This window comes from Haliaeetus albicilla, chromosome 23 (assembly GCF_947461875.1).
Source record: "Haliaeetus albicilla chromosome 23, bHalAlb1.1, whole genome shotgun sequence".
Taxonomy (NCBI): Eukaryota; Metazoa; Chordata; class Aves; order Accipitriformes; family Accipitridae; genus Haliaeetus; species Haliaeetus albicilla.
The window spans coordinates 16916081-16942158 of record NC_091505.1 but is presented as its reverse complement, the minus strand read 5'-3'; the positions used below and the strand labels follow the sequence as shown (position 1 = coordinate 16942158).

Here is a 26078-nt window from a genome sequence, read left to right as displayed (position 1 = left end):
TCCAGCCAATGGAACAGGGTGCAGATGAAAGTGACAGATGGGATCATTTAAAGTTTGATTCTTTGCATGAAAGAAAATAATATTTTTGATAAGTTATTTTTCTTCTGGTTGTTACAGTGTTCTGCATAGTGTCACAGCCTCCCATTGGCAGGCCCAGGTCTCCGGCAGATTAATTTATCCAGAGTGTCTCGAAAATTCAGAATTAGAGGGAGCTGCTGGAACTCTTTGGCTCACGTAAACCCACAGAGCTGGTCCAACAGCCGGTGGCAAGCGGAGATAGTCTCCTTGGCCAAGAGATTTTTGCTAGGTAGGGACTGCAAGCAAAGACATGACAGTTTATAACCCAATGCGTGCTTTAATCTTTTAGTTGGTGGGTTGCTCCCAAGAATGTGTAAAGGCGCAGATCGGTTGGGGAAATGCATTTTGGTGAAAGTCCTATGGGGCAGGGTGAGTAATCCTGGGTTGGACAGTCTCAGGGAGAACCTGTCCTGCAACAAGGTTCTCCCGCAGGGATGGCTGCAGCAGACTCCTCTTTGGGAGCTCCTTCTCTGAGGCAGGACGTTGAGTATGAAGCTGTCCAGGATCAGCCCTCGAAAAATATGAGCAGGCATCAATTGGGTGGGTTGGAAGAGTGTATAGAAATGTATCAATTTGTTCCCGAGTATTTTCAGACACAAACAACTGCAAGAATTTACCACTGCTATATAAAAATATCGCTTGGGACCTAGGCAGGTCCGTAAAAGCTCTGTGCAGTTGGAGGATGCATTTCCTTGTAGGAGATCTGCTGAATTTTGATGCTGAGAGGTGCTGTCATACACCCCTCAGGGTGTAGGACCATATTGTTATGTGTTGCTTATCTTTAATAGGGAAAGATGAGCAGGAAAAGGAGTGCAATCAGCCCCATGCGTTAAAATAATAGCTGTCTTTACCATCTCTTTGCACAGGTAATTTTTGCCACGGTAATCTAGTGCATGCACAACATCTGTGTATAATAGAGTGGACACACAACAGCAGCGGACCCTGCCACCCGTGGCAGGGCAGGAACAAAAGCATTAACCCTCTCCTCTGCCGACTTACTTTCTGATTAGATTAATCAGCAGTTCACAAAGGTTCAAGACAAAGAAGAGTTCCTCTGTTAGCTTCTCTTACTTAAGCAGTGTTGGACTAGATTCTACAATCTGCATGGCAAATGTTTGACTACGCAGCCCTCAGCCCGGAGGATGAAGAGCTCACGTTGGCATCAGATGGGCGAGGGGAAGCCGAGGCTGTGGTGGGCTTCTGCTGGTCCCCAGCCATCCCCTCCAGGGACCTGCAGCACCCCAAACCTACTCCAAGGCGCTGAGCAGGAGGCTCGGACAACGACGGGGCCGGTCCGTGCTGCTCGGCCCTCACCAGCCAAAGGGGTGGTCGCAGCAAGGAGCGGGTACCCCCACATCCACCTCTCCTGTCCGAGGCAAGGATGGATCCGGCCAGGGGACACTGACCGCACGTGCGCTCCCTGCCACGCGGCTCTGTGTCAGCTGGGGAGAGAAGAAAGGGATCGCAAGGAATTTCTTCACATGTATTCCAGCAGCGGATTAAAATAGCTGCTACTATTTTAATCTGGCGAAGTGGCAGCTAAGGCACATGCAGGACTGGCAGCATCTCCCACAAAGCGGGGATTCAGAGAGCAGCCTGTGCCTTTAGTAATGCAAATGCAGGGCTGGCCATGAGCGCCCTGGGAAAGCCTGGCCCCAAGCCACATGACCCAATGGCTAGAATTTAGCATCAGGAGGTATAAAATCATACTGCCCTGGTTTTCTTTCAGTTACTGCAAAGTGTTGTAATGCTACAAACCCTAAGTTTTTTTCCAGAAATAACAAGAAATTGCTGTGCTCAATTTTCTTTATTTACATCCAGCCCAGCTGGGGATTGTCTACTGAATTCTGTTGTGGTGACATCTAGATTTTACACGTTGATTTTTGTTTTCTTATTCTAGAAGTTTCAGTGTAATATAACACAAATATTGTGTTTCCCTGTGGATTTGTGGCAGCGGAGGAGGGGGCTACAGAGAAAGGTGAGCTTTTTCTTTTTTAGGAGTCCTTTTACACATAACTGGAAAGTGAAACTCTTGCTTTGTCCCTCATTTTTATTTTGTAGGGGGATGCTTGCTGTAGGCCTTTTGCAACTGGCAGAACTAGATTTGAAATACAGGAAAGAAAATTTATCTTCATGTCTTCAGAAACTGCGAACTATTTATTTGCTATCCCTGGTAAATCTGCTTTTGCAAAACCTCACTGTGAAACGAACGTTTCTTTGTTTCACTGGACTACAAGATGACTCCCTGAAGATTCATCAGCCCTGCTGCTCGGGAGGCTCTGGGAAGAAGCTGGCCTCAAAGCTTCTTTTTTTTATTATTATTTGGTAATGCTTGGGGTTCTTCTTGCTTCACCTTCATTTATTCTTTCATTCACTTTACAAATTAGGTAATTGCATGTACTCATCTGTGGAAATTGAAGACGTCTTCCTGCAATCTTTTTTTTGCTCCTGTATCTGATTCCCCTCTCACACAGGTTAATCCCACAAGACTCTGTTGCCCAAATTCAGCATCAATTTCAATAAGCAAATATTTATACAGCATCTGAGATGCAGTCTGTGCACAGAATGACACCAAATTAAGTTACATCGATACAACTACTCCAGGACTGAAGAGTGTCCAGGCAAAAGGGTGGTACCAGTTTACCTAAATCTATTTCAAAACCAATGTGATTAAACTGGAATAATTTCACTGTGAAGGGCAAATTTCACCTTTCAGATTTCTTGAATGCCTTTGGACCACTGTATTTACTCCACAGAGGACTACCTATTGAGGTAGCATTAGGTAATACTGTGTCTTTTCCCACTGTTCCTTTCAGGGCCATGTGAAATGATTTCCCCCTTGGGTTTAGGAACATGCAACAAATATTGTACGTGTCCTTTCACAACCTTTCTCTCCAGCATGAAACCACTGCTGAAGTCCACTCTACATTATCCGAGTTAGTCTCTTACCTACCTTAATCGGGCAAATGCTGCAGGTTTTGTTATGAAGTAGGTCAGATACACCAGGTTTGCATTATATACCTTGGAAGTGGGCACCAAATGTCCCTTGGACCATCTGGCCTGCAGCCCTGGGCTTTGCTGGCTCGCACCCTTTCTAATTCCTCCTAATCTGCTCATAAGCACCTCCAAAAGGGTGCTTCACACACCTCACCAGTAATCTCTTCAATGCCTGGTTGCTCTTTGGCTCTAACGCCAGATGGTATTAATATACCCATCAATGTAATTATTCAGACAAGCAAACAGTGGCAAGAGCGGTCCCAACTTCTTGCTTTTCCCACTGATTCAGAGGCATACTTGAAAGAGCCCTTTCATCCCCATGGATGCTGTTCCCTGGAGTTGTCCCAGGCTGCCCTCATCAAAAGAGAATTTGATGTTTCAGCAGTTTCTCAGCCAATTTCATGCTGGGATAAGAATCAGTGGTGATGGGACAGTATCATTTATTCACTCTCTGACTGTTGCCCAGAAGCTTGGTACATGTCCAGAAGCCAGCCCCACATCAGGTCCTCCTGTAAAAGCTTTCACAGGACCGAGATCTATTTGCGAAATGGAAATGCTACTGGTACCTTGTAACTTGAAAGCTAGCCTGCCTTTTGTCTGGCTCCAACTGATGGTGAAAATCCAAGGTTTGCTCTAATGGATGGTTTCTGATGCTGTGTGTTGGGAAGAAGGTACTTCTGAAAGCTTCCTGCACCCAGCAAGTACTGTGCAAATACCTCCCACCAAGTTCATCTTCCCACGTGTGAGTTCTACAAAGTTTATTTAGCGATCAGTCAGCAGCAAAATGAAACCATAAGGGATTATCTTGCAATCTCTTGCAATTATCTTGCACGGTGGGTTCCCTGAGTTTCCAGGTCTTTGTCTCAAGCTTTTAAAGGCTGCCCAGTTTCCCACACACCCAAAGTGCTTTGGGCAATGTTTGTATTCAGGAAGGCAAGATCTACAGGTAGAGATAACTGCTAGTTCAGTTCAACAGCTGGAAAAAACAGAGGTGCTTTTGGACACCTCAGGCTCTCCAAGACCCATCGCGTGATCCAGAGCGAGACGTCACGCTTGCATCAAGTGTGCCTGGTTTTAGGAATGAGCAGCGGTGATGCCATAGTGACAAGAAGCAAGGCTTTGATGCCCACATCACAAAGAATATGCAAACTTGTATTATTCCTTTGATTAGCTGCTCTCTGATATGTCAAGTCCATGAATAATCAAGCTTCATTTTCTAATTAGTTTTACTCATCACCCTGCTGCTCCATGCCTTTGCTCATTTGCATACTCTTTTTTCTAGATAAGGGCCTTATTCTGTGAGGTGCTAGCAGAGTTTCTGTCCCTCTCCCACCACAGCATTTCTTTGGTCCTTTGCTGGCTGCTTCCTCGCTCTCGGCCCTGCGTCTCCTCCTGTGCAATGATCGTCTCATTGCTCTGTGCTTTTCCACTCTTTCTAAGTCCTGTTTCTTCAGGGAACAGGGTGGTGTCTTCATGCTGTCTGGCTGTCTGTCCCCCAGTGATATCTTCTGGCTCCATAATCCAGTTTTACCCAGCCTCAACAGAGAAGTAAAACTATCAAAATACTGGGTTTGCACGTGTCTTACGGAAGTGGGGGGGGGGAGCGGTCCTGCTGGGGCAGTGGAGGACAAGGCTGGAGCATCCGCTCCGTGACGTTGAGGACCCACGATGGGAAGAGTGGTTTTGAATGCTCTGGCCACAAACCTGTTCAGCCATCAGCCGCTCCAGCTGGGAGAGACAATTCCATAAAAGACAGCTGCAGCAGTTGGGCTGGTAATGGTTGTGTTTGTTATTTTAATAAATATGCTATTTTCATGACACGAGAGGCTTTTCTGTAGTGATTCATTTATCTTCTCCCCCTTCCTGCACAGGTACTCTAAGAAGAATCACGTTACAAGGAGATTTAGCAAAGCAAAGTTAATGGCTCGTTTGCATTTCTTTTAATCAAGTTATTCTAATTGCGCTATTGTGCAAATATAGTTTCCCCTCTGATTTGAAGAAGACCTCATCCTCCCAGCAGCTGCGGGTGCCCCAGCAGTCGGGGTTACCCCAGCCCAGTCCTGCCTCTCTGCCCAGGGGGTTCACAGCTGCCTGCTGCAGCAGCGGCGCTCGAGCTGCTCTGGCTGAACTGACATGAAACCTTGATCCTTTCAATAAGCTGGAGGCATTAATGCCTAATAAAGCTCAATTTTACACACTGACAGCCCACTTACCTCAAAGCTGATGTGTGTTTTCTTTTGTTAGGGCCAAGCAGTCACTGTTTGCCAGCCAAATGCAGAGGTGAAATTCAGATGCTGTGGAAACAAAGGTCTTCAGAAAATATACAGGGATGTGATGATCAGTCCCGCACAAAGAGCTAACAATAGTTTCCTGAAGCTGCAAAAAATCAATTTAGGGCTTGAGGCACAAGGCGTTGTATTGATCTGTCTCTGGGCAAATACCTGGTGCCTTTGCACACAAACCCACGCCTCTCTGACCGCTTTCCATGTGTAAGTAAGGGGGGGTCAGTCCAAGATCAGATCCTGCACCAGCTCAGCTTGACCCTGCTGTTGCATCCGCAGCAGCAGGAAGGGGCTGGGACTGGAGGCACTGGGGGAGGCTGTGCTGGGGGGGCAGCTGCTGCCGGGGTGGGGGGGCCAAAGGGACCAGCCAGAGGGAGAGGATGCTCGTAGGCGGGAGAGAAGAGGAGCACTGGCCATACCCGTGTGCTCGTCCGGGCACAGCCATGCACGCACACATGGAGGTGGGGGCACCCCCTGTATCAGCGGAGGACAAGGCTGGTGTGTGAGGAGCGGGAATAAAGACCGTGTGTTTGGGGACTGGGGGGATACCGCGTGCCAGGAAGAAGGCAGAGATTTTTTTTCCACTGGCATCACTAGGCGCTCGGTATTTTTGCTTCACCTCTTAACTTAAACCAGTTGCTGTGCCAGCAGTCGAAACTTGCCCATGCTGTAAAACCTTATCAGCTCTGTTCTGTCCTACTTTTATCTGGTTCGGGGCAATTTTCATTTCTTTAGTGCCTAAGCAAATGTTTTGTGTCCCTGGATCAAAGCTAGGGAGCATCATTTACATACTGTGGGTGAGAAGGCAGCAGACTGGAGACCATCACTCATCAGTGAAAGGATGATCATTGTTTGTTTAGCCCATTCCAAAATAATGGCTCTGCTGGGAACACCAACCCAGTATGCATCATATCTTTTATAGTATATATTAATTTAGTGTAGACATTAGGCCATCATTATTCTCTCCTTTTAATTCTCATGTATTAGCATTCAGGATCGGTTTTAACCCAGCACACATCTTTGTTATTTCATAATGTAAAATAAATAAAGCTGGAGGCAAACGTGGGTTTTTTTGTATAAACGACTGTGAGAGAGTGATGGATATAAAGCACTGAAACATCTTTATAATTTTAAGGCTTGAATTTCAGAACACAGCGTTTTCATTAAATGGTGCAATCCATTCATTTTGGAGATACAGATATAAACAGAAGCAAATTAACTCAGTAGTTCTCATGCCTAGAATCTTTGTGATAAAATTGCCTATTATTGTGAGTGTAACTGTTTTCAAAATATTAGAGACAACTGGAGAAAAATAGGAAAGACAGGATGGGTTGCTCAAGGATGAAAACCATTAAGACAACCCCTCCAAACACCGCATGTACCTGGTGAAATTACTTAAAGTGAATTGCTGTGAGAGGAGGAGATAGGAGGCAGGCCTTTTTTTTTCTTTTTTTTTTTTTTTTTTTATGATGGATAAAGGTCTGGGAGAGTGTTTTCAAATTATTTTCTTTGCTGTCTGCTGTGCATATGAGAAAAGTCAGCTCTCAGCTGACTGGCCAGGCAGAGAAACAGGAGCATCACAGGCAACAGGAGAGCGAAAGCTGAGGTGCCGCGGTGGGAAGGACTGCTCCCTCCGCCTACTCGGGAGGGGAAGGAGAAGCTCAGACATTTCCAGCCCTGCCTAAAATCATGGGGTTTTGAGAGGGAAGGAGCGTTGCAAGATGCAGCACCTCTGTGTAACGTCTGCAGCTGAGCCCGCCAGTTAAACATCGGAGCACATCAGTTAAACTGGGGGCGGCCAAACGCCAGGTCCTGCCCTGGCAGCTTTTCCTTGGAAGGACAGAAGGACACCAGGGATGGGGCGAACACCTCCTTTAGCCAGAAGCCTCATTTTTTATTTGCTTTTTCTAAGTCACTCGCGAGGCTGCAGTTCTCCCAGACATTAATTGCCACGACACCGGTTGCACCCAAGAGGGAAAGAAAAAACCCAGGCTCACTTGCTGTGCTGGGCTCCCTGGCCCTGGCGGGCGTTTGGAGGCGGCGGGCGGGCGTCCCTGCAGAACGGTCCGTGGCGAAGAGCGGCTCTGCAGCCACGCTCGCAGCCCGGCCGCGGCGAGCACCGGCGTGCTCCCGTCCGCTAGGCCCCACTGACGACGCGCCCGGAGCTGGAGGGCTGAACGCCATTTGCGCGTAAGCACACAAAGGACTTTAATCAGAGAGAAACCCGCAGAGTCCTCGTTATTATCGTTTCGTTTACGGAACGCTCTCGTTGCGCAGAGGGGTTTCAACACACGCCGGCACAGGCAGCGCACGTGTTTGCTGCCGGAATCCACTGACGCCGCTCGGGGCGTCAAGACGGGCGCGCTCAACCGCTCCCCGCCGAACCCCGGGTGTTAGTGTGCGGCGTGGGGGGAAAGCAGAGCTTGCGGCGACGGGCGGGCTGGACGGTGGCACTGCGGGGACGTGCCGCGCCGCGGCCGTTAACTCGGGTGTTCCCTGCCGGACCGGCAGCCGCCGCCGCGGGGTGCGAAGGGTTACGGGGCCACGCGTGGACTCCCGAACGTGCGGCACTCCTCCGTCTGCCGCGCGGTCCGGCGCCGCCGCCGCCGCAGCAGCAGCAGCAGCGGCGCCGAGCCCCCGTGGGGCGGCCCGGTGCCGGGCCACGCTCGGAGCACGGCTCGCCCACCGCCCGGCCGGGGCTGGGCACCGTGCACGCCGCCGGCCGCGCCTGCAGCGGGGCTGCGCGGAGACTCTCCCCGGTCCCGGGCTCGGCGCGGCCACGGCGGGGGGCCGCGCCGCGGGAGGGGGCGTGTCCCGGGGCGGGGCGGAGGCGGGGCGGGGGCGGCGCGGGGGCTGCCGGGAAGGGCCGGCGGCGGCGGCGGCGGCGGGGCGATGGCGGCGGAGCGCGGCCGGGGCGGCCCCCCGCGGCGGCGGCGGCGGCGGGTGCTGCGGCGGCGGCTGTGAGCGGCGGCGGCGGCGATGCGCGGCGGTCCCGGCGACGATGGAGGACCGGTCCCACAAGGTGCTGCTGGCGCTGGTGATGCTCTTCCTCTTCGCCGTGATCGTGCTGCAGTACGTCTGCCCGGGCACCGAGTGCCAGCTCCTGCGGCTCCGCGCCCTCAGCCCCGCCGCCGCCGCCGACCCGTACCGGGCGGAGGACGAGACGCCGGCGCGTTTCGTGCCCCGCTTCAATTTCTCCGCCGGCGACTTGCTGCGGCGGGTGGACTTCAACATCAAGGGGGACGACCTGATCGTCTTCCTGCACATCCAGAAGACGGGCGGCACCACCTTCGGCCGGCACCTGGTCCGCAACATCCAGCTGGAGCAGCCCTGCGAGTGCCGCGCCGGGCAGAAGAAGTGCACCTGCCACCGGCCCGGCAAGCGGGAGACCTGGCTCTTCTCCCGCTTCTCCACCGGCTGGAGCTGCGGGCTGCACGCCGACTGGACCGAGCTCACCAACTGCGTCCCCTCCGTGGTGGACAGCAAGAAGGAGGTGCGGCTCCGGCCCTCCAGGTGAGGCCGTGCGGGGGCCCCGGGCCTTCCCCCGGACCCGCTTCCCCTCCACCGGGGTGGGGGACGGACCCGCTTCCCCTCCACCGGGGTGGGGGACGGACCCGCTCCCCTCCACCGGGGTGGGGGACGGACCCGCTGGGCGCCGTCGTGGCGGGGACGTCCCTCGCGGGGAGGTGGCGGGGGGGGGTACCCCGCACCCCGGCACGGAGCGGGGTGCAGCGAGGGCTCCGGCAGGCGAACCGGCCCGGGGCTGCCGCGGTGGGTGCGGCGAGCCTTGGGCTCCGCCGAGCAGACAAAACCCTGACCCCCCGCTGTGCTGCCAGTGAGGTGTTTTAAATGCCGTCCCGCGGGCTGTCGCGATCCTCAGTGCCGGTGGGGAGAACCCGGGAGCTGACAGAGCCCGGTCCTCAGCGGCCGTCAGCATCCCCGCACGGTGACACGCCGACAGGCCCGGCAGCCCCACGGCCCGGGGAGCGCCCGGTGCGGCTCTTCCACGGCTGACGCAAAGACGCGAGGGTCCTCCGGCTGCCTCCAGGCTTGCCCCAGAGCTTTTCCCATCTCTGGCAAATCGCCTCGTCGTACTGAGCTCCCCGGGTGCGCGCGCTGGGGCTCCCGTTGGCTTCGAGAGTGCTCCTTGAGCCGCTCTGTCTTGGTACCTCTGAAGTTTAGCTTATGCGGATGGCGGCCTTGCAAAGTAAAGGTTACTCTTATGGCTGAATTACCTCCAAATATTTGCATTGTCCTTTAGCCCTAACCTTGATTCTTCTGTGTTTACGTTTTGAATTTTAGCGACGCTGCTTTCTTCATCCCTGCGCCTTTGAAGTTGCTCACCTCACCCCACCGTAGCCTAAATGCTGCCCTTGCCTTTCAAAAGCCCAGCTGGCGGCTGCTCCTGAGCAGCGAGGACCTGCTTCCTCTGCTCCTGGAGCTGTTTGCTTACAGCCTACCTTCAGTTGTAACAGGCTGAGTAGCTTGTCCGTGGCCGCGCACGCAGCTGTACCGTGGAGCAGAACAGCTCAGGGTTTTAGCGTCTTTTCACATTGCTTCACTGGGAAATAAGAAGCTAGGGTATCACTCCTATTGCACTGCTAGACTTACGGCAGGTCCCCTTACAATGAGGGTACTGTTATATATCATGCTAACTGAAGTCAGGTCTAAGCACAGATTCACTTGAAATAGAAAGCAATTTCTTTCTAGAATTCCTTTTATATAGTGTGACACTACACTGCCATCTAGTAGAAAAATGGTTAGCGTCATTATCTTCCTGTACCCAAGAAGCAGCTCTTTATGAGTCTTGGCTATTGTGATTCCTGCTCTTTTGTTTTCCCTACCGCTTTAAAATTTAATTGTCTCATTTTTGTGACATCCCATTTGCAAACATCAGGAACCAATTCCTTGCCCTCTGGGTCAATTAGCTTCCCGGTTTCAGGATGCTGAGCCTTGCAGGCTACGTAGTTTATTTTACCTGTCCTATAAATATGTTGTTTGTCAGCAGAAATGGAATTGCATAACGTGCGCTGTCTTTTGCTGAACAGCTTCCCGTGATCTTCCTTTCTCTTCCCCCGGAGATGGGTCTGGCCTGCAGAGTTGTAGCTGTGGGGCACAGATTCCCTTCCTTCCCCAGAGACAGGACTGTCTGTGCTCAGGGTTAGTCATGTCCCCCAGAAAATGGGGATAGTCCTCGTCCTGAGCCCACCACCTTAGGCAGAAGGGAATGCCAGGTTTCAAGAGCTGAGTTTTTGTCTGTAGCTTTTGGCTTGTTTTTTTTTTTTTTTTTTCCTGTTGGATTACCAAACATGCTTTTCTGCATCAAAACAGAAGCGTTTCGTGTACCTGCCCAAGAGTTCAGAGCAATGGTTTCTCATCCAGGAAACCATGTACGTCGTCATAGCTGACTTCTGAGAGGTCGCTAGGACTTGGGACTTGGGATTGAAGCCAGGAGAGAGGGAGGAAAATGAAGCTGTGATGACTTTGTGTTAGGTTGAGGTCTACTGTCTCAAAGGCTTCAAAATGATGTTATATTTTTAATAACCTCATTACGCAGCTTGCTTAATAGCTGCAGTTGTTCTCCCAAATAATGTCTTGACAACTTCTAAATGTTTAAAAATACAGGAAGAGAAGAAATTCTTAAGTGAACAATAGTCCCTTCAAGTCTTTGTGCCCGCTGTAATACCCTGTCTTTAATTTTATTTTGCGTTCTCGATTTAGCAACATTCAGCTGACAACTAGTTAATTAGCACCTATTCCTAATGCCAGTAACAGACGCTAATCTAAGTGTTTTCTGGACAGATAATAGCTTCTTTCAGAGCAGCAGTAGGTGTGGGATGAGGTGTCTGAGCAGAGGAGCCTCGCTGGCTCTGAGCGGGGCCAGCCTGGCTGTTCCTGTGCTGGGGTTTTTGGGGGGAGGCCGGACTGTCCCGGGTGGCGTGTGCTGGGTTAGCACCGGTGGGGAGGGAAGGAAGGGCACAGCCCTGGTGTGCGGATCCTGAGAGAGGGCGCAGAGACTTGGGGGAGCGCAAAGCCCATTTGAGGAGCATCGTCAGGGCAGGGAGCAGGATTTGGTCAGGAGCAGAGGACAGTTTCCTCAAGTGAGGCTTGGCTCGACCAGGGTGGGAATTCCTCCATTTATAATCAAGGTGATTAAAAAGTGAAGACCTGCTGTAAGAGTGATCTGAACTGCTTGGCAGCTGCATAATGCAATCTGTAGTTGCTGTCTTTGGGCTGTGTAGCCTTGTCTGGGAGCAGCCAAATGAGTGGTCCTTGTTCCAGCAAACTTTTTAACTTGCACCTGTGTGTGATTACTTTGCACAGAGGTTTGCCTTGAGGGGCATGGAGAGGCTGCTTGTCAGCTTGCTGATTAGCTGGGCTGTTCTGTAGGGGCCTTTTCTTTTGTTTGGAAGTTGAGCCTTTGTTAGTCTGGAGGATGCTCTGTGCTGGATCTCTTACTGCTCAGCACTAGGTACAGAGTATCTCCGTGGTATGATCTGATGGGATCAGCCTGGATGGTGTGTGTGTGGAGAACGTAGTTGCCTGCAGTATTCATCCTCCAGCCTCTGCCCTTAATCCCATCACCAGTCTGCCTGTGTTTTCTTTGGGAATTGCAGGCTTGGAGGGCGGATCCTGCACTGGAGCAGCAGAAATACTCAGGATGGCTGTTGTGATTTTTTTTTTTTTATTTTATTTTTTATTTTTCTTTAACACAATGGTGCTTTCCTGTCTATGAGCATGTAGGTTCCCCAAACTTGAGTTGCTTTGTAGTGGTAGCCCGTGCTCCTTATGTGAAGTAAGTAGCTAAATGGATCTCCCTCTCCTCCTTTGGTCCTTCCTTGCCCTAGAGGAACACGAATCTCTGGGTGTGGGGAGACGGTTTTGGTTTTTTTCCTCCCTGGGTCCCATTGGGGTACATGTTCTGTACACCCCCTTTCCTGCTTGTCTCCTGTTCCACCAGTGCCACTCACCACTGCGGCATCTGGAAATCTCAGGAGAAGGAAAGGGGAAGGTGCAGGCACAGCTGATGCTTTGAGTGCTCTGGATTTGCTGCTTGGGAGGTTGGCGGAATGGGCTGATGGTGGTGGCAGAAAGAAGGGGATTGTCTCAGCCACTTGGCATCTGTGGTGAGAAAGGAGAAATGTGCCTTTTCCTAGTCATGAGTGACTGACTTGGGTCACTTGATTGATTGTGGAAGCCTCAAAGCTTTTGGCACGCTGAACGGAGGCAGCATCCAAAGTAACTGTGTGTGAGAGCATCACAGAACTGAGATTTTGCTCGGCTCTGGCTAATTATTATGGGAAGTATCTACTGAACTTGTCTATAGCAATAAATCCAATGCTACCATTGCAAGAAACAAAAGGCCTTGGGGTTAGACTGGAAAATGCAGTGAGACATGGGAGCAAATACAGATACCCACATTCTTAAGTGGTGGTGTGGTTTCGTACCCTCATCGGGTGAGAGACCTGGCCGTGGGTAGAGGTCGGGCTGTATTTGGTGTCCCTCCTGGCTAGCGTTAAAGGAAGGAGGCACTCTCCATTGAGAGAGGGAGCTCGCAGAACTGCCTCTGGAGCCAGAAGGTCTGAGATTGGAAGAAATGTTACACTGCTGGTACAAGCCTGTTGGACCAGGACCAGGGATGGTGCCTACTGGCTTTTGGGAGGGCTGGTGCTGGCACCATGTTGTTGTGATGTGGGACAGAAGCCCTTGGCAACGCGTGGGTGTTCTTGTCTTGTCCCTACGTGTTAGTTAAACTCTTCCAAGTTGTCTTACGAAAATCTAAAGAAAAGATGCATTAAAACATTTCCCAGCAAACTGGAAGTGTTTAATGTGTGTGGCTCTCTTGGCTGAACGGATTAATCCCCATGCTCTTGGAAACGTGGTGGGATTTGCATCTGCGAATCTCATCCGCTCTGTGGTCTGCCGCGGCGTGCCCGACTCCTCGCGAGCCGGACTGCCGGCAGAGCCCTGGGAAGAAGGCGGCTTTGCCGCAGCAAGCGTTGCCATCGGTCCTGGCATGAGCTCAGATCCTCCTGGAGCAGGCTGGGCCCTGCGCGTGGGTTTTCCCAGTAAGCTGCTTCTGTGTGGAGCGGGTGGGGGGAGAAATCATGTAATGCTGCCAGGGAGAGAAAAATTACTTGGGGGGGTTTGCTTCTTAGGGAGAAGCCTACTCAGCTGCTATTGAAACAGCAAAGGTGATACATAGCTGTGCAAGGGGACGAGCTCCGTTGTTTCACCGGTAGTGGTGGAACTTGGGGAATAGTTAAGCCCTGTAAATTGGCCCTAAACCCCTTGTAGGCAGCAGAGATGTTGTGGGGTCCCACTGTGCCCCGAGGCTTGGGGTGGATGATAAAGGCTTCGGCGGGAGGTGGACAATTTAAAACCTCTGGGTGCTGGTGGAGCAGATGCCATTTCCAAGGATGGAGGCCCCCAGCACTGCCGCTTTGGGGGCAAAGCCTGGCCTGGGGGGGCCTGCTCGGGGAGAGAAGGGGACCGGCATGGCTGAGCTGGAGGCTGTGAGCGAGCAGATGGGGTGACCTGCTGTAACTTGGGTCCCGGCCAGAGCACCGGGAGGGTGCCTGCCTGCCCTTGAAATACGCATCACTGAAACTCCCCGGGAAAAACTCTGCAACAATTATAAAGCACCCCCCCCAAAAAAAAAAAAAAACAAACCACAACCCAAAAAAACCCCCAGAGCATTTGCAGAGATGCCACCAGGCCGGAGCGACTCCGTGCCGCTTCATTTATCAGCGGGATTTCCTAATGACCCTGCTCATTGCGGTGTGGTGGCTGCTGTGGCTGCGGGATGAGATGGGTGGTGAATATTGCCTCGCCACCTGCGAGCGTGTGTGTCTGCGGCAGCTGAATTTCCCTGCTTGGTACCTGGTGGGCCGGAGCTGGGTCTGGTGTTGGGGCGTTGGAAGCAGTGGGCCAGCCCGCAGAGCAAAAAAGGGGCTTTGAGGGGAAGGGCAGGGGATTATTTTCCGAAGGACCAGTGGTTCCTTCACCTAATCCCATTACAGGGCCTGACCTTGAAAGTCTTGGTTATAAACTTAAGTTGTGGGTTTTTAAGTTTGGACTATAGGACTTGTAAAGGTCTTTAAATTGATATTGCTTGTGTTGCAGATAAAGTGTTGGACTTCTTAAAGGACATCTTAAAGGGATTAAAAAATCATTTTCCCTATTAGGTCTCTTCAGTTCTTCTCTAAATCTTTAATAAAGTGCAAATTGACTTTTAGTTATTTAAAAGTATGTATTTCCTACTGCCTTTTATTTTAAATTGGAGAATTTTTTTTGTGGGTAGAGAGAGGATGTTAATTGTTGTAAAAATAAATCCCAGTGATTGCAGTAGAGCAAGGAACGAGGCACAGGTGTTACTTTTTGCACTGTTTATTCTGTTTGTTATCCGAGTTGGTCCTTCCTAAAGAAGAGGGGGGGGAATATGAACACTGTGGCATGGTGCTGTTGTACTAAGACATGATTACTTTTTCTTGAGAAGGTGCCTTTCTGCTAATTTTTTCTGGGAATTTATAAATATTAAAATGAAACTATAAATACATGTTTCAACTGTATTAAAATAGACACAGATGGTGCCTTGTGATCCCTCTTCATAACTTTATAACCTTTAATAAAGGTTATCAAAGGCGCTTGGAAGTCAGGCATCACCCATAGGTTATTTATTTTTATTAAAAGAGATTTTTAAGTTTAACAAGTTGCGCATCAGTTCCAAGGTGTATTAACTGAGATTAATTTGTCCCTCATTTATTTAATCTGAATTGTCAGGAATCATGTTCTCTACTGATGTAAATGTCGGCAAAAAGGACTTATTAGTAGATTTGATTGCTTTTTAAATTTAACTAGCAGAGATGCACTGGCATGCCTAAGAGAATTGGTCTGTTTCTTGTGAACAGTTCGGTGCCTAATGAATCACTTCAATGTACTTTTCTGAAGGAAAGCAGAGCAATTTAAATGTGCAATGCATTGATTTACCTCAAATGGATTAGGCCTCTGTGTGCAATCCTTTGCATTAATTTACTTTCTCCACAACTGTAATAATAAAAGGAGTGTTTCTGTACGGCATCAGCCCAAATTAGGTCACGTAACTTCCTAGAAAGCAAAATAATTAATATGTGGCTGAAAATGGGATGCAAGAATGGATCTTTCTGAGAGGACGTGGGTCTTGGGAAGTGCCTCTGGGTTCAGGACGCCTCTGGGAGCTGTGCCGGGTACAGGACCACGGGGCTGGATGGAGCCCACTGTGGCCAGGACCTGGTGGGGGCTTTTTGCGTGCCCCATCTGCCCTGGTGAGCACTGACTGAGTGTAAGGAGGAGCGAATTGTGCCTAAAGTAGTGGTGATTTCTTGACTTTATTATGGGGTGGGATAAAAAAAAAGTGTTTGTAATTTGGTGGAACTTTAAGAGATTTCTTTGATGTGGTCAGGCTTGTTTTTTAAACTGAGGAAACAGTACAAAAATCTAACTCCAGCAGATTCGAACATATTTTATTGCCGTAGTAACTTTTCGGTCCCCTCTTCCCCTCCCCATAACGTCCCATCTGCCGTGCAGTCACAGCGTTGGGCTACAGCAGCCAGGATGCAAAACTGGGGGTAATTCCGTATTTAACCACTTAGCTGCAGAAATGGCGTCCGGGCTTTGTTTCGCTCTGCGGGGATTTCTGCGGCCGAGCAGCCCTCGCAACTCTCAGCCCTTTTTGGAATTATCCTTGTAGGCTTCTTACATACTTGCGAGGATTAATCTCCCCTCCCCTTCTCGATCGGCTAATTGCCATTGCTGGGCAGCTGCCTGCCCAGATGTAAACCCGCAGGGAAGCGAAGCGATGGAGCATCCCCAGCCGCTGCCTGCCTTCCTCTCTCCGGAGCCCGGTTCCCTGCTCCCAGCGTGGGGCTGGGATGCTCGCCCGAGCAGCGCCTGTCGGAGTTTGCGGCATCTTGGATGGAAGCAAAGCCAACCAGGACAGGAGATGCGGGACGGTGGTTTTGTGTGGGAGGACGAAGGCAGTGTGGTGACCAGAGTGGGGAGGCAGTGCCGCTCCTGCCTTCCTCCTCCTCCTCCTCCTCTTCCTTGGCAGCTGGCACCGGAGAGCAAGCGTGGATTATTGTTTGTGATTGATTTGCTGATGCTGGCAATTGTACAGTGTGTTCTGGGACTAATAGGGTAGCACCGAATTATTCAGGCGTTAGTGAAATGAATCACATTTGTGATGAGTAATAAGTAGCAGACTTTGGTATTTATGAATAATTAACACAGTAAAGTTTTTCTTAAACAGACATGAAGAAATGATTTAATTTCTACTGTGAACACTCTGTAAAATTAATGAAAGATAATTGCATTTGCTAATGTGAGACTAAGAAGCCAAAGCAATCTATTTTTTTGTGTTTAAGTTCATACTGCTGATGTAAACAGTGAATGTATAATTCCTTCAGTATGTTTTCACTGGGTGGGACCTGTGTTTAACATCCAGTGGGGTGTTTTTCGTTGGAATAAAAAGTCTATTGGTAAACAAATCACAGTTGCCCTTTCCATCCACTCGTGTATCTCTGGGTGGGTAGCATATATAAGTATATAACAAGATAATGGTTTTGGATGAGTGGCTATTAGGACCAGCTTTTTTTTTCCTCTTCCCTGACTCTGGTCTACTTCCTCAGCTGTTCATGCCTTTAAAGACAGAATCCTTTTAAGATATTGCTTATATACAGCTTTGAGTGAAATCTCCACTTATTTAGTCTTAAAAAAAAAATCGTTAGTCTTTAGAGAACTGGAAGTCATAAGATCCATTAGGGGTGAGACTCAAATCATGTTACTTCTCGGTTCTCAGCTGCTTATCCAACTCTGAGGGAGCCAAACTTTTGATGTGATACAACTAAATATATGCAGCTATGAGGGAGATAATCTTGCAGCATTAAACGATTTTGCACATCTCCATAAAAGCATGAAGAAGACTATGCCTTTCATGAGATCCTTGTAGCAAATGCTCCTAATTTCCCGTAATCAAAAGGACTGTGAAGTTTTGATGCTCTTAGAGGGCCAAGTAGCTGGAGGATCAATTCTTTCTTTACTCCATTTTGTGTTGGGTAAATTAAAACATTGCAAGGCTCCCAGCAGTGGGAATCTGCTCATTCAGACTGCTGTTTGAACTGTGGGATCCTTCAGCAAATGCCCAAATCAAGTGAGTAAAGCACTCTCTGTGACTGATTATTCTCTCCAAGCTTCCTTGTGTTCAGAGTAAAGCAACTGTTTTAACCTCCCTATTAAGAAAAACAGTGTTTCCTTGGTCAAAGCCAGAGAAGCTGCTTTTGAGAGTTGCTTTTTCAGGGTAACTGAGGGGAGAGCATTTCCTTTTGCCTGTGGGAAACTACTCCCTGGAGCAATCCCAAGCCATTCTGAGGTGGTTGTTTTGTTGTTTTTTTTTCTCTTGCGGGTTCAGAGAAAGTTATTGGGAACATGCTTGTGTCCTGCTTGAGCAAAATCTACCAGCTACTAACTTTTTCCCTTTTTTGGCAGTAGCTAACTCATCTCGATAGGGAAGATGCTGCGGGAGTCATCCTCCCATGGTACTCTTTGCCCGTGGAGGACTTTAATGGGGCTGGATGTGGGTGGAGGCATCGGTCCGTGCGAAGCTCCCAGAAAAGCGGCAGGCTTCGTTCCTCCTGGAACTGATGTCACCAGCTGTAGATGGGGAGGAAGATGGCTGCGTGGCTTCTGCCTTTCACAGAGCTGTTTGTTTTTCTGGGGGGGGCTTGAATCTAATCAGTACAGTGGTAGCACGGAGAAGTGAGACAAAAGTGCTCAAGGAAATGTCAGACGCAACAGGATGCGTCTGCCTGATGATAGCTGAGTGACTTGCAAAACCATAAATGGCATAAATTAGGCTTTAACTCCTTCAGTTGTTGTGTGCTGCAAGTCAGTCACTGGTAAGAGAAAAAGCTTTTGTGTTGGCATGGTCTCCCCATTACACTTTCTTTTTTCCTAACTGTGCATCTTTAACTGAAACTTCAGTAGGTTGGTTTTGGATTATGGTAATTTCCAATAACTTCAGATGATAAAATGTGGAGTAGAGTTTTAACTTTCTAATAAAGCTGACTTAAAGCTCAGTTGTTTGGCTTTCTGGTGGCAGGTTGCTGCTGGGGTCTGTCTTCTTGGCTCTGGTCTGCGTGGGCGAAAAGTGGTGGCTAAACATACGAGTGGGATGTGAGAAGCTAGGACTTTACACCTCCATCACCATGCCTGTCCTCTTCTTCTTGGCCTCTGCCTTGTCTATGTAACGCAGCTCTTTGCGTCAGGATCTCTTTCAGTGTGTATGTAGCATAAAGGATGTTGGATTTCCTGGCCTGACTGCATATACGTGACTAATCTTAGGTGGAGGCACTGGAAGTACTTTTAAGTGTTTAGTTTGAATTCAGGGAAGCTGTAGTTTTTAAATATGAACCCAACGTACTGTACTGACAGGTGACTCCAGCCTGCCATGCACGCTGCCCCGTGCTGGTGTCGCGGGGGGGCTGTGGTGGTCCTTCTGTTCCCGGGAAGGGAAGAGGGAGGGAAGCTCCCTGAGCACGTAGCTGCTGGTGCGTGGTCACACCGCTCGGTGCTTTCACACCAGAGCTCTTGCGTGATCTAGTTTTTACCTCCTTTCAGGGATGAAGTCTCTGGCTTCACTCTTTGGAAGGAGCAACTTGGGAAGATCAGAAGCCTGGTAGAGTTGTCCTAAAGTCCGGTCTAAGCATGCCCTAAAGGTGTGTCTGTGAGCCTGGTGCTCTGGCTCATAGAAAAGGGTAGTGAGGAAAGCTAGGACCTGCTCTCCTAAAGAGGAGGCATTGGGTATCTAACACCAGATGTCTTGACCATGGTCGGTAGGAATGAAACATTGCTGCTCCGCTTTAAGCTTTTGCTTTGGTTGCAGTGGGTGACTGTTAAGGCTGCATCTGCTCAGAGCGGAGAGGACTAGACTGTCAGAAGGCAGTGGTAGCAGAGACCTAAGAGAAGCTCTAGTCAGTTCCTTATTATCTCTTGAACACTTAGTTTGCAAAACTATCCTATATAGCCAGTTAAACCAGTCCTGCTTCTGGAGCAGGTCAGATAGACCCCAGGTGAGCCCATGTTCTTGGATATAACTGATGGGTTTTGCAAAGTAGAGTTATAAATGCCCTTTTTCATCCCATTTCCAGAGGAGAGGCAGAGAAAGCAAATGAAAAGAGTAGTTGCACCTGCAGCTGCTTCTCCTGAGAAGCTACTGGCTCACTTTCCATGCTGCTAGTTGTGTTTTGGATGCCAGCAGCATTCTGGGTTAGAATATGAGCACTCCCAGAATTTTTATGGATAGAGGCAACTTCCTCACTAAGTTAGATTTATGGGGTGGTGCTGAGGTTCAGCTGATAATACCTGCTGGAGTTTGGAGATGGCAGCTTGCTGGCAGTGATGCAGAACAGCTGAAGAAGAGGGCGATGGCTAGGGATGAATTTTGACTGGGGAATAGTTCTGCAAGCTGTTTTATCACCCAGTGTTTTGTGGCATATTTAACATGCTACCACATGCAAGAAAAAAATTGCAATTTTGCTAGAAATACAGTCAGCAGAAAATGTTGCAGGGGAGACGTGTGAGCGCTGCCCTATGTTTGGATTACTGAGCTCTTTGTTGCTTGCAAGGACAAAAGCGTGTGAATAACCATCCTTGTCTGCAAGCATGGCTAAGTGCGTTGGACCTGAGGTTTGGAACAAAATCTGTCCTAAATCTTTTTAAATTTATTTATTGGGGCATTTAACTGAAGGCATGTAACTGAGAACAGTGCTGATATTTCTGGAGAAGGGATTGGAAGGACGTTGTGCATCACTAGGTTTAAGATGCGCACAAACTATATCTTGTCAAGCCTGAACTCTATTGTGTGAACAAAAGTACTTAAATATGTATTGCTTAAGCATATAGTTAAAGTGTTTAAATGTATTGCTAAGTGCTTTACAGAACAGGGGTCAGTCTAATGGCGTGAGCACCTTTTGTTGCCCTGGGGTGGTGAAGTTTCCTGCTCTGCAGAGTTGGGATTTCATGTGTCTTTGCTCTTGTTTGGGATGCCAGCTTTCCCTACTGTAATTCTCCTTTTCCTACAATTTGGAACTGGTCAGTGCTGCAGCTGTGTGTGCACCAAGATGAGCAGAGGGTGTAGAGTCTAGAGACTTGCTGAGACAAGTGAAAATTGAGATTCCCTGTTACAGGACCCAAAGACCTAGAGAGCAGCTTGGGTAAGTTGATGCGTCCATGTGACGGTGTCCGTCCTGGCTAGTATATCGGGTTTGGGTTGGGGACCTGGAGAACCAGAAGCAGCAGCTGTTTCAGACTCTGTATAACAGCCAGCCTTCTGCAGGAGAAAGCTGTAGGAGCACATGCCTTTCATGGGCAGGTTTGGTTTGAGGCTGTAGGGGAAAAGGGGAGTTTTAGACCTCTCTTCCACCAGCATCTGGGGGCGCATACCCAAAAGGCCAGCTCCATCTGACCTGAATCCGGACCTCCCGTCAGCCAATCCCTTTTATAAAATTGGTCAGTGTATCAGGCAGCACAGGAAAAATAAAACACAGAAAGGACTTAAGGATAGCTGAGCTCATGGTGAGATAAAAATTTCTCAGAGCCTGGATTATGGAAGGATCCGGTTATTTGTAAAATATATAAGCAGATTCTCTGCCTCGGCCACAGTGGCTCGGCAGTCGTGCTGGAGGATTTGATCGTGCGCTCAGCCCATCCTGCTGCTCTCTCGGGTACAGCTGAGGTCTGGAAATTGAGGTTTAAGGCTGATGACAACTTGTGTATTAAATGTCGCAAATTAACTGTACTTTGGAAACTGCAAATACAGGCTTTTTAAAGGAATCTAAGGCTCTCTTGTTTCTTGTCTAAAGGGTTGTTTTTGCTTTTCCTGTCATGTTATGTTATTTTCCTGGAATTAGCAGGACAGTTTTGCTTCTGCTTTTCCTCGTGTATCAGCTGAAGTCATGAAGGTGAATTGCTTCCTGCAATAAATGTGTATTCATGGAAGAGTTATGGGTATGAAGTACAGTATCATATTTTTTCCCCTACAGTAAAAATATTTAATGTCTTATATAATGTTCTATCAAGATAAGTGAAATTCTGGTCTCTTTACTCCTGTGCTTAAAAGATCTTTTTAAGGATATTTATATGTCTTGGTACATACTGGAATCCAAGTACTTGTACCTGTTGCTTATAATGGAGGGTAGGTTGGTTAAACCTGAGATCTGCCATCTCACGATGATGGATACTCAAGCTGAAATCTGATCATTGAGAGAAACTAAAACAGTCTGTGAAGCAAGTAGCTCTTTTTTGGCAGCAGGCATTACCAAACGGAACCTGTTGCCTTATTGAGGACAGCTTTGGGGTGGAAACCTCATCTCCTCCCTCCAAACACAGAGCAGGTAGAAGTCATTGGACACATGAGCATTTGCAGATGGCTTGCCTGTCTAGGGCCGCATCTTTTACAGTGCGGCTAATAGTTTCAGTTACGGCAGAGGACTGACTTAATTTTCTATGGAAAGGGAAAGCGGGCACCTGAGATGTGATATAAAGGCAGCAATTGCAGTTCTGGGCTGCCAGAAGTCATTGCCTTTTTGTATTTATGGAGTTTGTGTTGGGCTCTGTTACAGGACTTGGGAGACACGCTTTCTTTTGGAAGTGGGTTATGGTAGGATTTATAGATGCTGAAGAGCATGTTGTGTTCCAAGGGCATGACCTGTGCAAGTGTAAGTGATCCTAAAATCTGCAGTGTGCTAGCTGGCTGGTGGGAGTCAATTTGGGATGTTTGGAGAAGGAGGGAGCAGAACAGAGGCTTTTTAGCTCATGTGGACAACATCCTTTTATTTTACAAGTTGTTTTTCATCTTTGCTTGAGCAGCTGAGATGAAACATGCCTTTCTGTTAAGAACAAATGCAAAAGCCTTCACTTTAATGCAGGTACCAGGGCTGGGATGTGCTGCAGTCACTTATTGCATCGCTTGGCTTTGATCCTTGGTTGTGGTGTAAGAGTGCACAGCACAACTCAGGAAGGTGTGGTGGTGAAGTGGTTTTAAGTCCCTGGTCTAGACTGACGCCTGTGTCCCTGGCCCAGAGTAAGTTAAGATTTCTCCAGGCTGCAAGCACTGTCAAGCTCTTCAGGGTCACCTACAGCAGTCGCATCCCCCGGTGCATGCAGCCCAGCTAGCTCTTCCCTTACCGTCTGCTTTCCTTCCTCCTGTGCCCCCCAGGCAGGGAGACTGGAGGAAAAAATGCTGGGAGGAATGTCAAAAGGCTGTCTGTTCCCCTCCCTGTTTGAAGGTTGGGATTCTCTTACTGGTTTTTATTTTCTACACAGTTTTCGTATTAAACAAGAGCAGCCTTTTTGCAAGCTCCACTGCTCCTTGGGCTGGGAGCAGGGTGAGTATCTGCGTAGCAGAGATTTTGTGGTAAAATTTATTGTTGCTGTACTTGAACATTAACCTGAGGGATTTTTTCCCTTCTCTCTTTAAACAAGTTTTTTTTTTTCCCCACTAATGGAAAATTTCAGCTTGTCTTCCACTTAACCACAGTCCAGGCTTTTCCAGGAAAATGGAATGAATCAGTAATGCTTCCCTCCTTTGCTTATTGTGTGCTTAGCTGATTGTATTATTTTTATTGTGGGTTTTGGTTGCATACAGGCCTTCTTCTGTCCCCACCAAACTGGTGTTGTTTTCTAGACAAGAGAGGACAGCCAGGATCTCTAAGGTGGTGCTTCTCCCTCCAGGGCTGTGTTACCCCCAGACCTTCAGAGTTTGAAAATCATGGATTTAGGAAGAGAATGAAGCTGAACAAGGCCAGGCAGACACTTCTTACAGCGCAGTGTTTTACTGTGGGCTGAGGGCTTTTGATTCAAGTGATGTGCAGGGCTGAGCATCCAGGAGCACAAGGGCAACTCTGAGTTTACCATTTGGCAGCAGGGAGCAGCAGCTTCCATCCACAGCTGTCAGGGAGCCTCTTGGTGCTGCTCGGCTCACTTGCTACCACTCGCTCCACTGACCTACAGGTTTGTTCTTGGTTGTTTCACCTTTCACATAGACTCGATGCTCTCTAGATTGATGTCTTGAAGCGTGGGTTTAAAAATCAAATAGCAAATGACTGCGCTGTAATGGATGTTATTGCACTAGACATTATATTACAGAAGTCACTGTGGTTAAGTGGAGTATCTCCGGAATCTTGTTTTATCAAGACGTTTATGTTCCCCTCCAATTTTTGTGGAGAGTCGTTTAGATGTTTTCCAGATTAGAGCATAATGGAACTGCTAGCTATAAATGTTCGGAGGAATCCATTACACATGGTGATTTAGTGGTTAGTCACAATTACTTTGGAGCTACAGTGTCAAATTTAACACCAACCTTCAAAACCACGTATTGTGAAATCCGGTCATCCTTCCTGTGAGATGCTCCTCTAGCCTCCCAGAGAAGAAAAAGACATTTTGTACAGCAAGATACAAAAGCAATTTGGAGGGGACAGGCTGATGCTGGAGGAACAACTCGGTGTAAGAAGCAAACCAGCAGGCGGTTTTTCCCCGTAGGGTTTTAGCCTTTTTCTTTCCGCTTAATTAAAATCCAGAAGACCGGTGGTGGCAGCGGGTTGGTGTGCTGCTTTCCCTTCCCGCTGGAGGTGCAGGTGGAGGCAGCGACTGACGGAGCTGGAGCAGGACGGTCCCACGTGCCGCAAGCCCGGGTCTCCATCCTGCAGCAGCGCTCGGCGCGGGGCTCTGGCTCCTGCCGCGGGACAGCCGCCTGCTCCCGGACGGCAAAGAGCTGGTCTCCTCGAGACCTAGACTGGTGGTTTTGTTAATGGTGGTGGAGATGTTCCTGCGGGTTTGTTGAAGAAAGCACCATGGGCTGTAGAGCTGTAGCTAATAACTAGAGCAACTTTTGCATAACAGAAGTATCAACGGACACTTTCACTTACCGTAACTATATATAGGCACCTGCTTTAACCACAGCCTGTGAGCGGAAGCTGTTGCCCCTGTTTAGCTTTTGAAATACCACGTTTCCCCGAGACAACTACCTGCTTGTTGCCGCTGGCTGCCCGTTCCCGTGTTTGACCCAACGGGAGTTGTGTGCGGTGCCTTGAGCTGCACCTTCTGCGACCTTCTGGGGTAGAAATTACTGCTGTGGGTTGAGTGACCTGCATCTTGCTGGTTTTTGTTTGCTGAGCAGAGGTTTTATGACCTGCAGGGCTGTGTGTTTCCTTCCTCTCAGCTTGTGAGTTGAAAGTGAGTTCATCTGAAGACTGTTGTAGCACTCTGTGTCACGGGTTTTAAGCCCAGGGTGGAGGCTGTCAAAATGAAATGTGTAAACCTGAGATTTAGAGGATGAGCAAGTAAATCCCATTAAATTTGTGCGTCGTAGAGTCTCGGAACAAAATTTGGATTAAGGGACGAGCTCATGCAGTTGGGTCTCCCAAAGCTCCTCAGTCGTCTTTGGGCGTATTTGTTTCTGCAGTGGTTGGTGCTAGAGATGCCTGCAGGATACCTGAAAATGCTTCTCTGTCAGTATTTTAATAGCAATGATTTAATAGCACATTTTAAAAAGAACATTATTTGGGATTGTTAAGACTTGGCCTTGGTTTGGAGTTCCTTCTTGATACCTGGAGGAGATCTTGAAATTCTAGGTTTGTGCAAACTTGAAAGGGTCAGTGCCCTGATCTGTAGCTGAGTTTATTAGTAAAGCTTTGTAAAACATCTAGGAATTTTTAGTTAATTCAGATCAGAGCCCCACTTCTTACCAGCTGTCCAGAAACTTGAACAGTTTAAAACCTGTATAACACACAGATCATCTAATCCTTTCATTCCCTTTGGTTTAGAATGTTAGTTTCATTCATGAGCACAAGATAAGCTTTTGGAAGAGGTAACATTAGAGGACATGAGTTTTGTGTTGAAATTAGAGTTTTCCAGGAGCTGCAGCATAGCAGCAAGGTTGCCGGGAGTCCGAACTGCCTGAGGAAGGAGTTCGTACTTGCTGTCGTGCGTTCGGCAGCTCATCCTCGACTTGCTCCTGGAGGCATCTGAAGGGCATTGAAAATGTCAAAGCGGACATGGTGACCTGGCGTGCGCTCGTGCTGCCCGTCCTCTGCGTCCTGGGGTGCTGCCAGGTTTGATCTTGGCTTCATCTCCGGTGCTGCCCAGTCTGGCTGCTGCGTAGCCGAAATTAGCACACTCCCCATCGTGTATGCCGTGGGCTTTGCAGGGGTGATGCTTTCATGGCCTGACTCATCCCTGTTAGAGACAACGGTGCTCATCCCCTTGATTGAATGAAGAGCCCCATTCCCCAGAGGGGTGGCCTCCCTGGAAAGGAGATAATTCATGCCCCGCAGCAGCTCTCTCTTAAATCGGTTGAAGAACGGGATCTGGTTGGCTTTAATGATAAGAGCTGGGTTTTTGCAGTGTCAGCTGTTTTCCGCACGGTTAGTGCTGGGACCACAGACCTCATTAGAGTTGTATGATGGGATGAGAGGTTAAAAGCCAGTGTGATACCTACAAAGTGCTCCAGCCGTACAAGAAATGTCACTGCATCCTCCTTAAACGCTCGTAATTAGTAATTCCTGATTTGCCCTGGCTCTTCGGAGCAGTCTGCTGGGAGGACAAGCTTGTGAACAGCACTCGGCTGCCTGGCTAGGGCTCTTAAACAAGTGTGCAGTTTTTGACATTCTTAATTTTTAGAACTGGGTT

At 48.8% G+C, this 26078-nt stretch overlaps 1 protein-coding gene across 1 annotated transcript in view; it reads left to right on the top strand.

Moving 5' to 3' along the window:
* The first annotated feature begins 8236 nt into the window (after positions 1-8236).
* The window catches only part of HS6ST2 (heparan sulfate 6-O-sulfotransferase 2), a 132377-nt gene continuing 114535 nt past the window's right edge, over positions 8237-26078 (top strand). Inside the window, exon 1 of the mRNA XM_069811406.1 lies at positions 8237-8870. Within this exon, the coding sequence (XP_069667507.1) occupies positions 8359-8870 (512 nt within the window). The 5' untranslated portion in view covers positions 8237-8358. The remainder of the gene's footprint in view (positions 8871-26078) is intronic.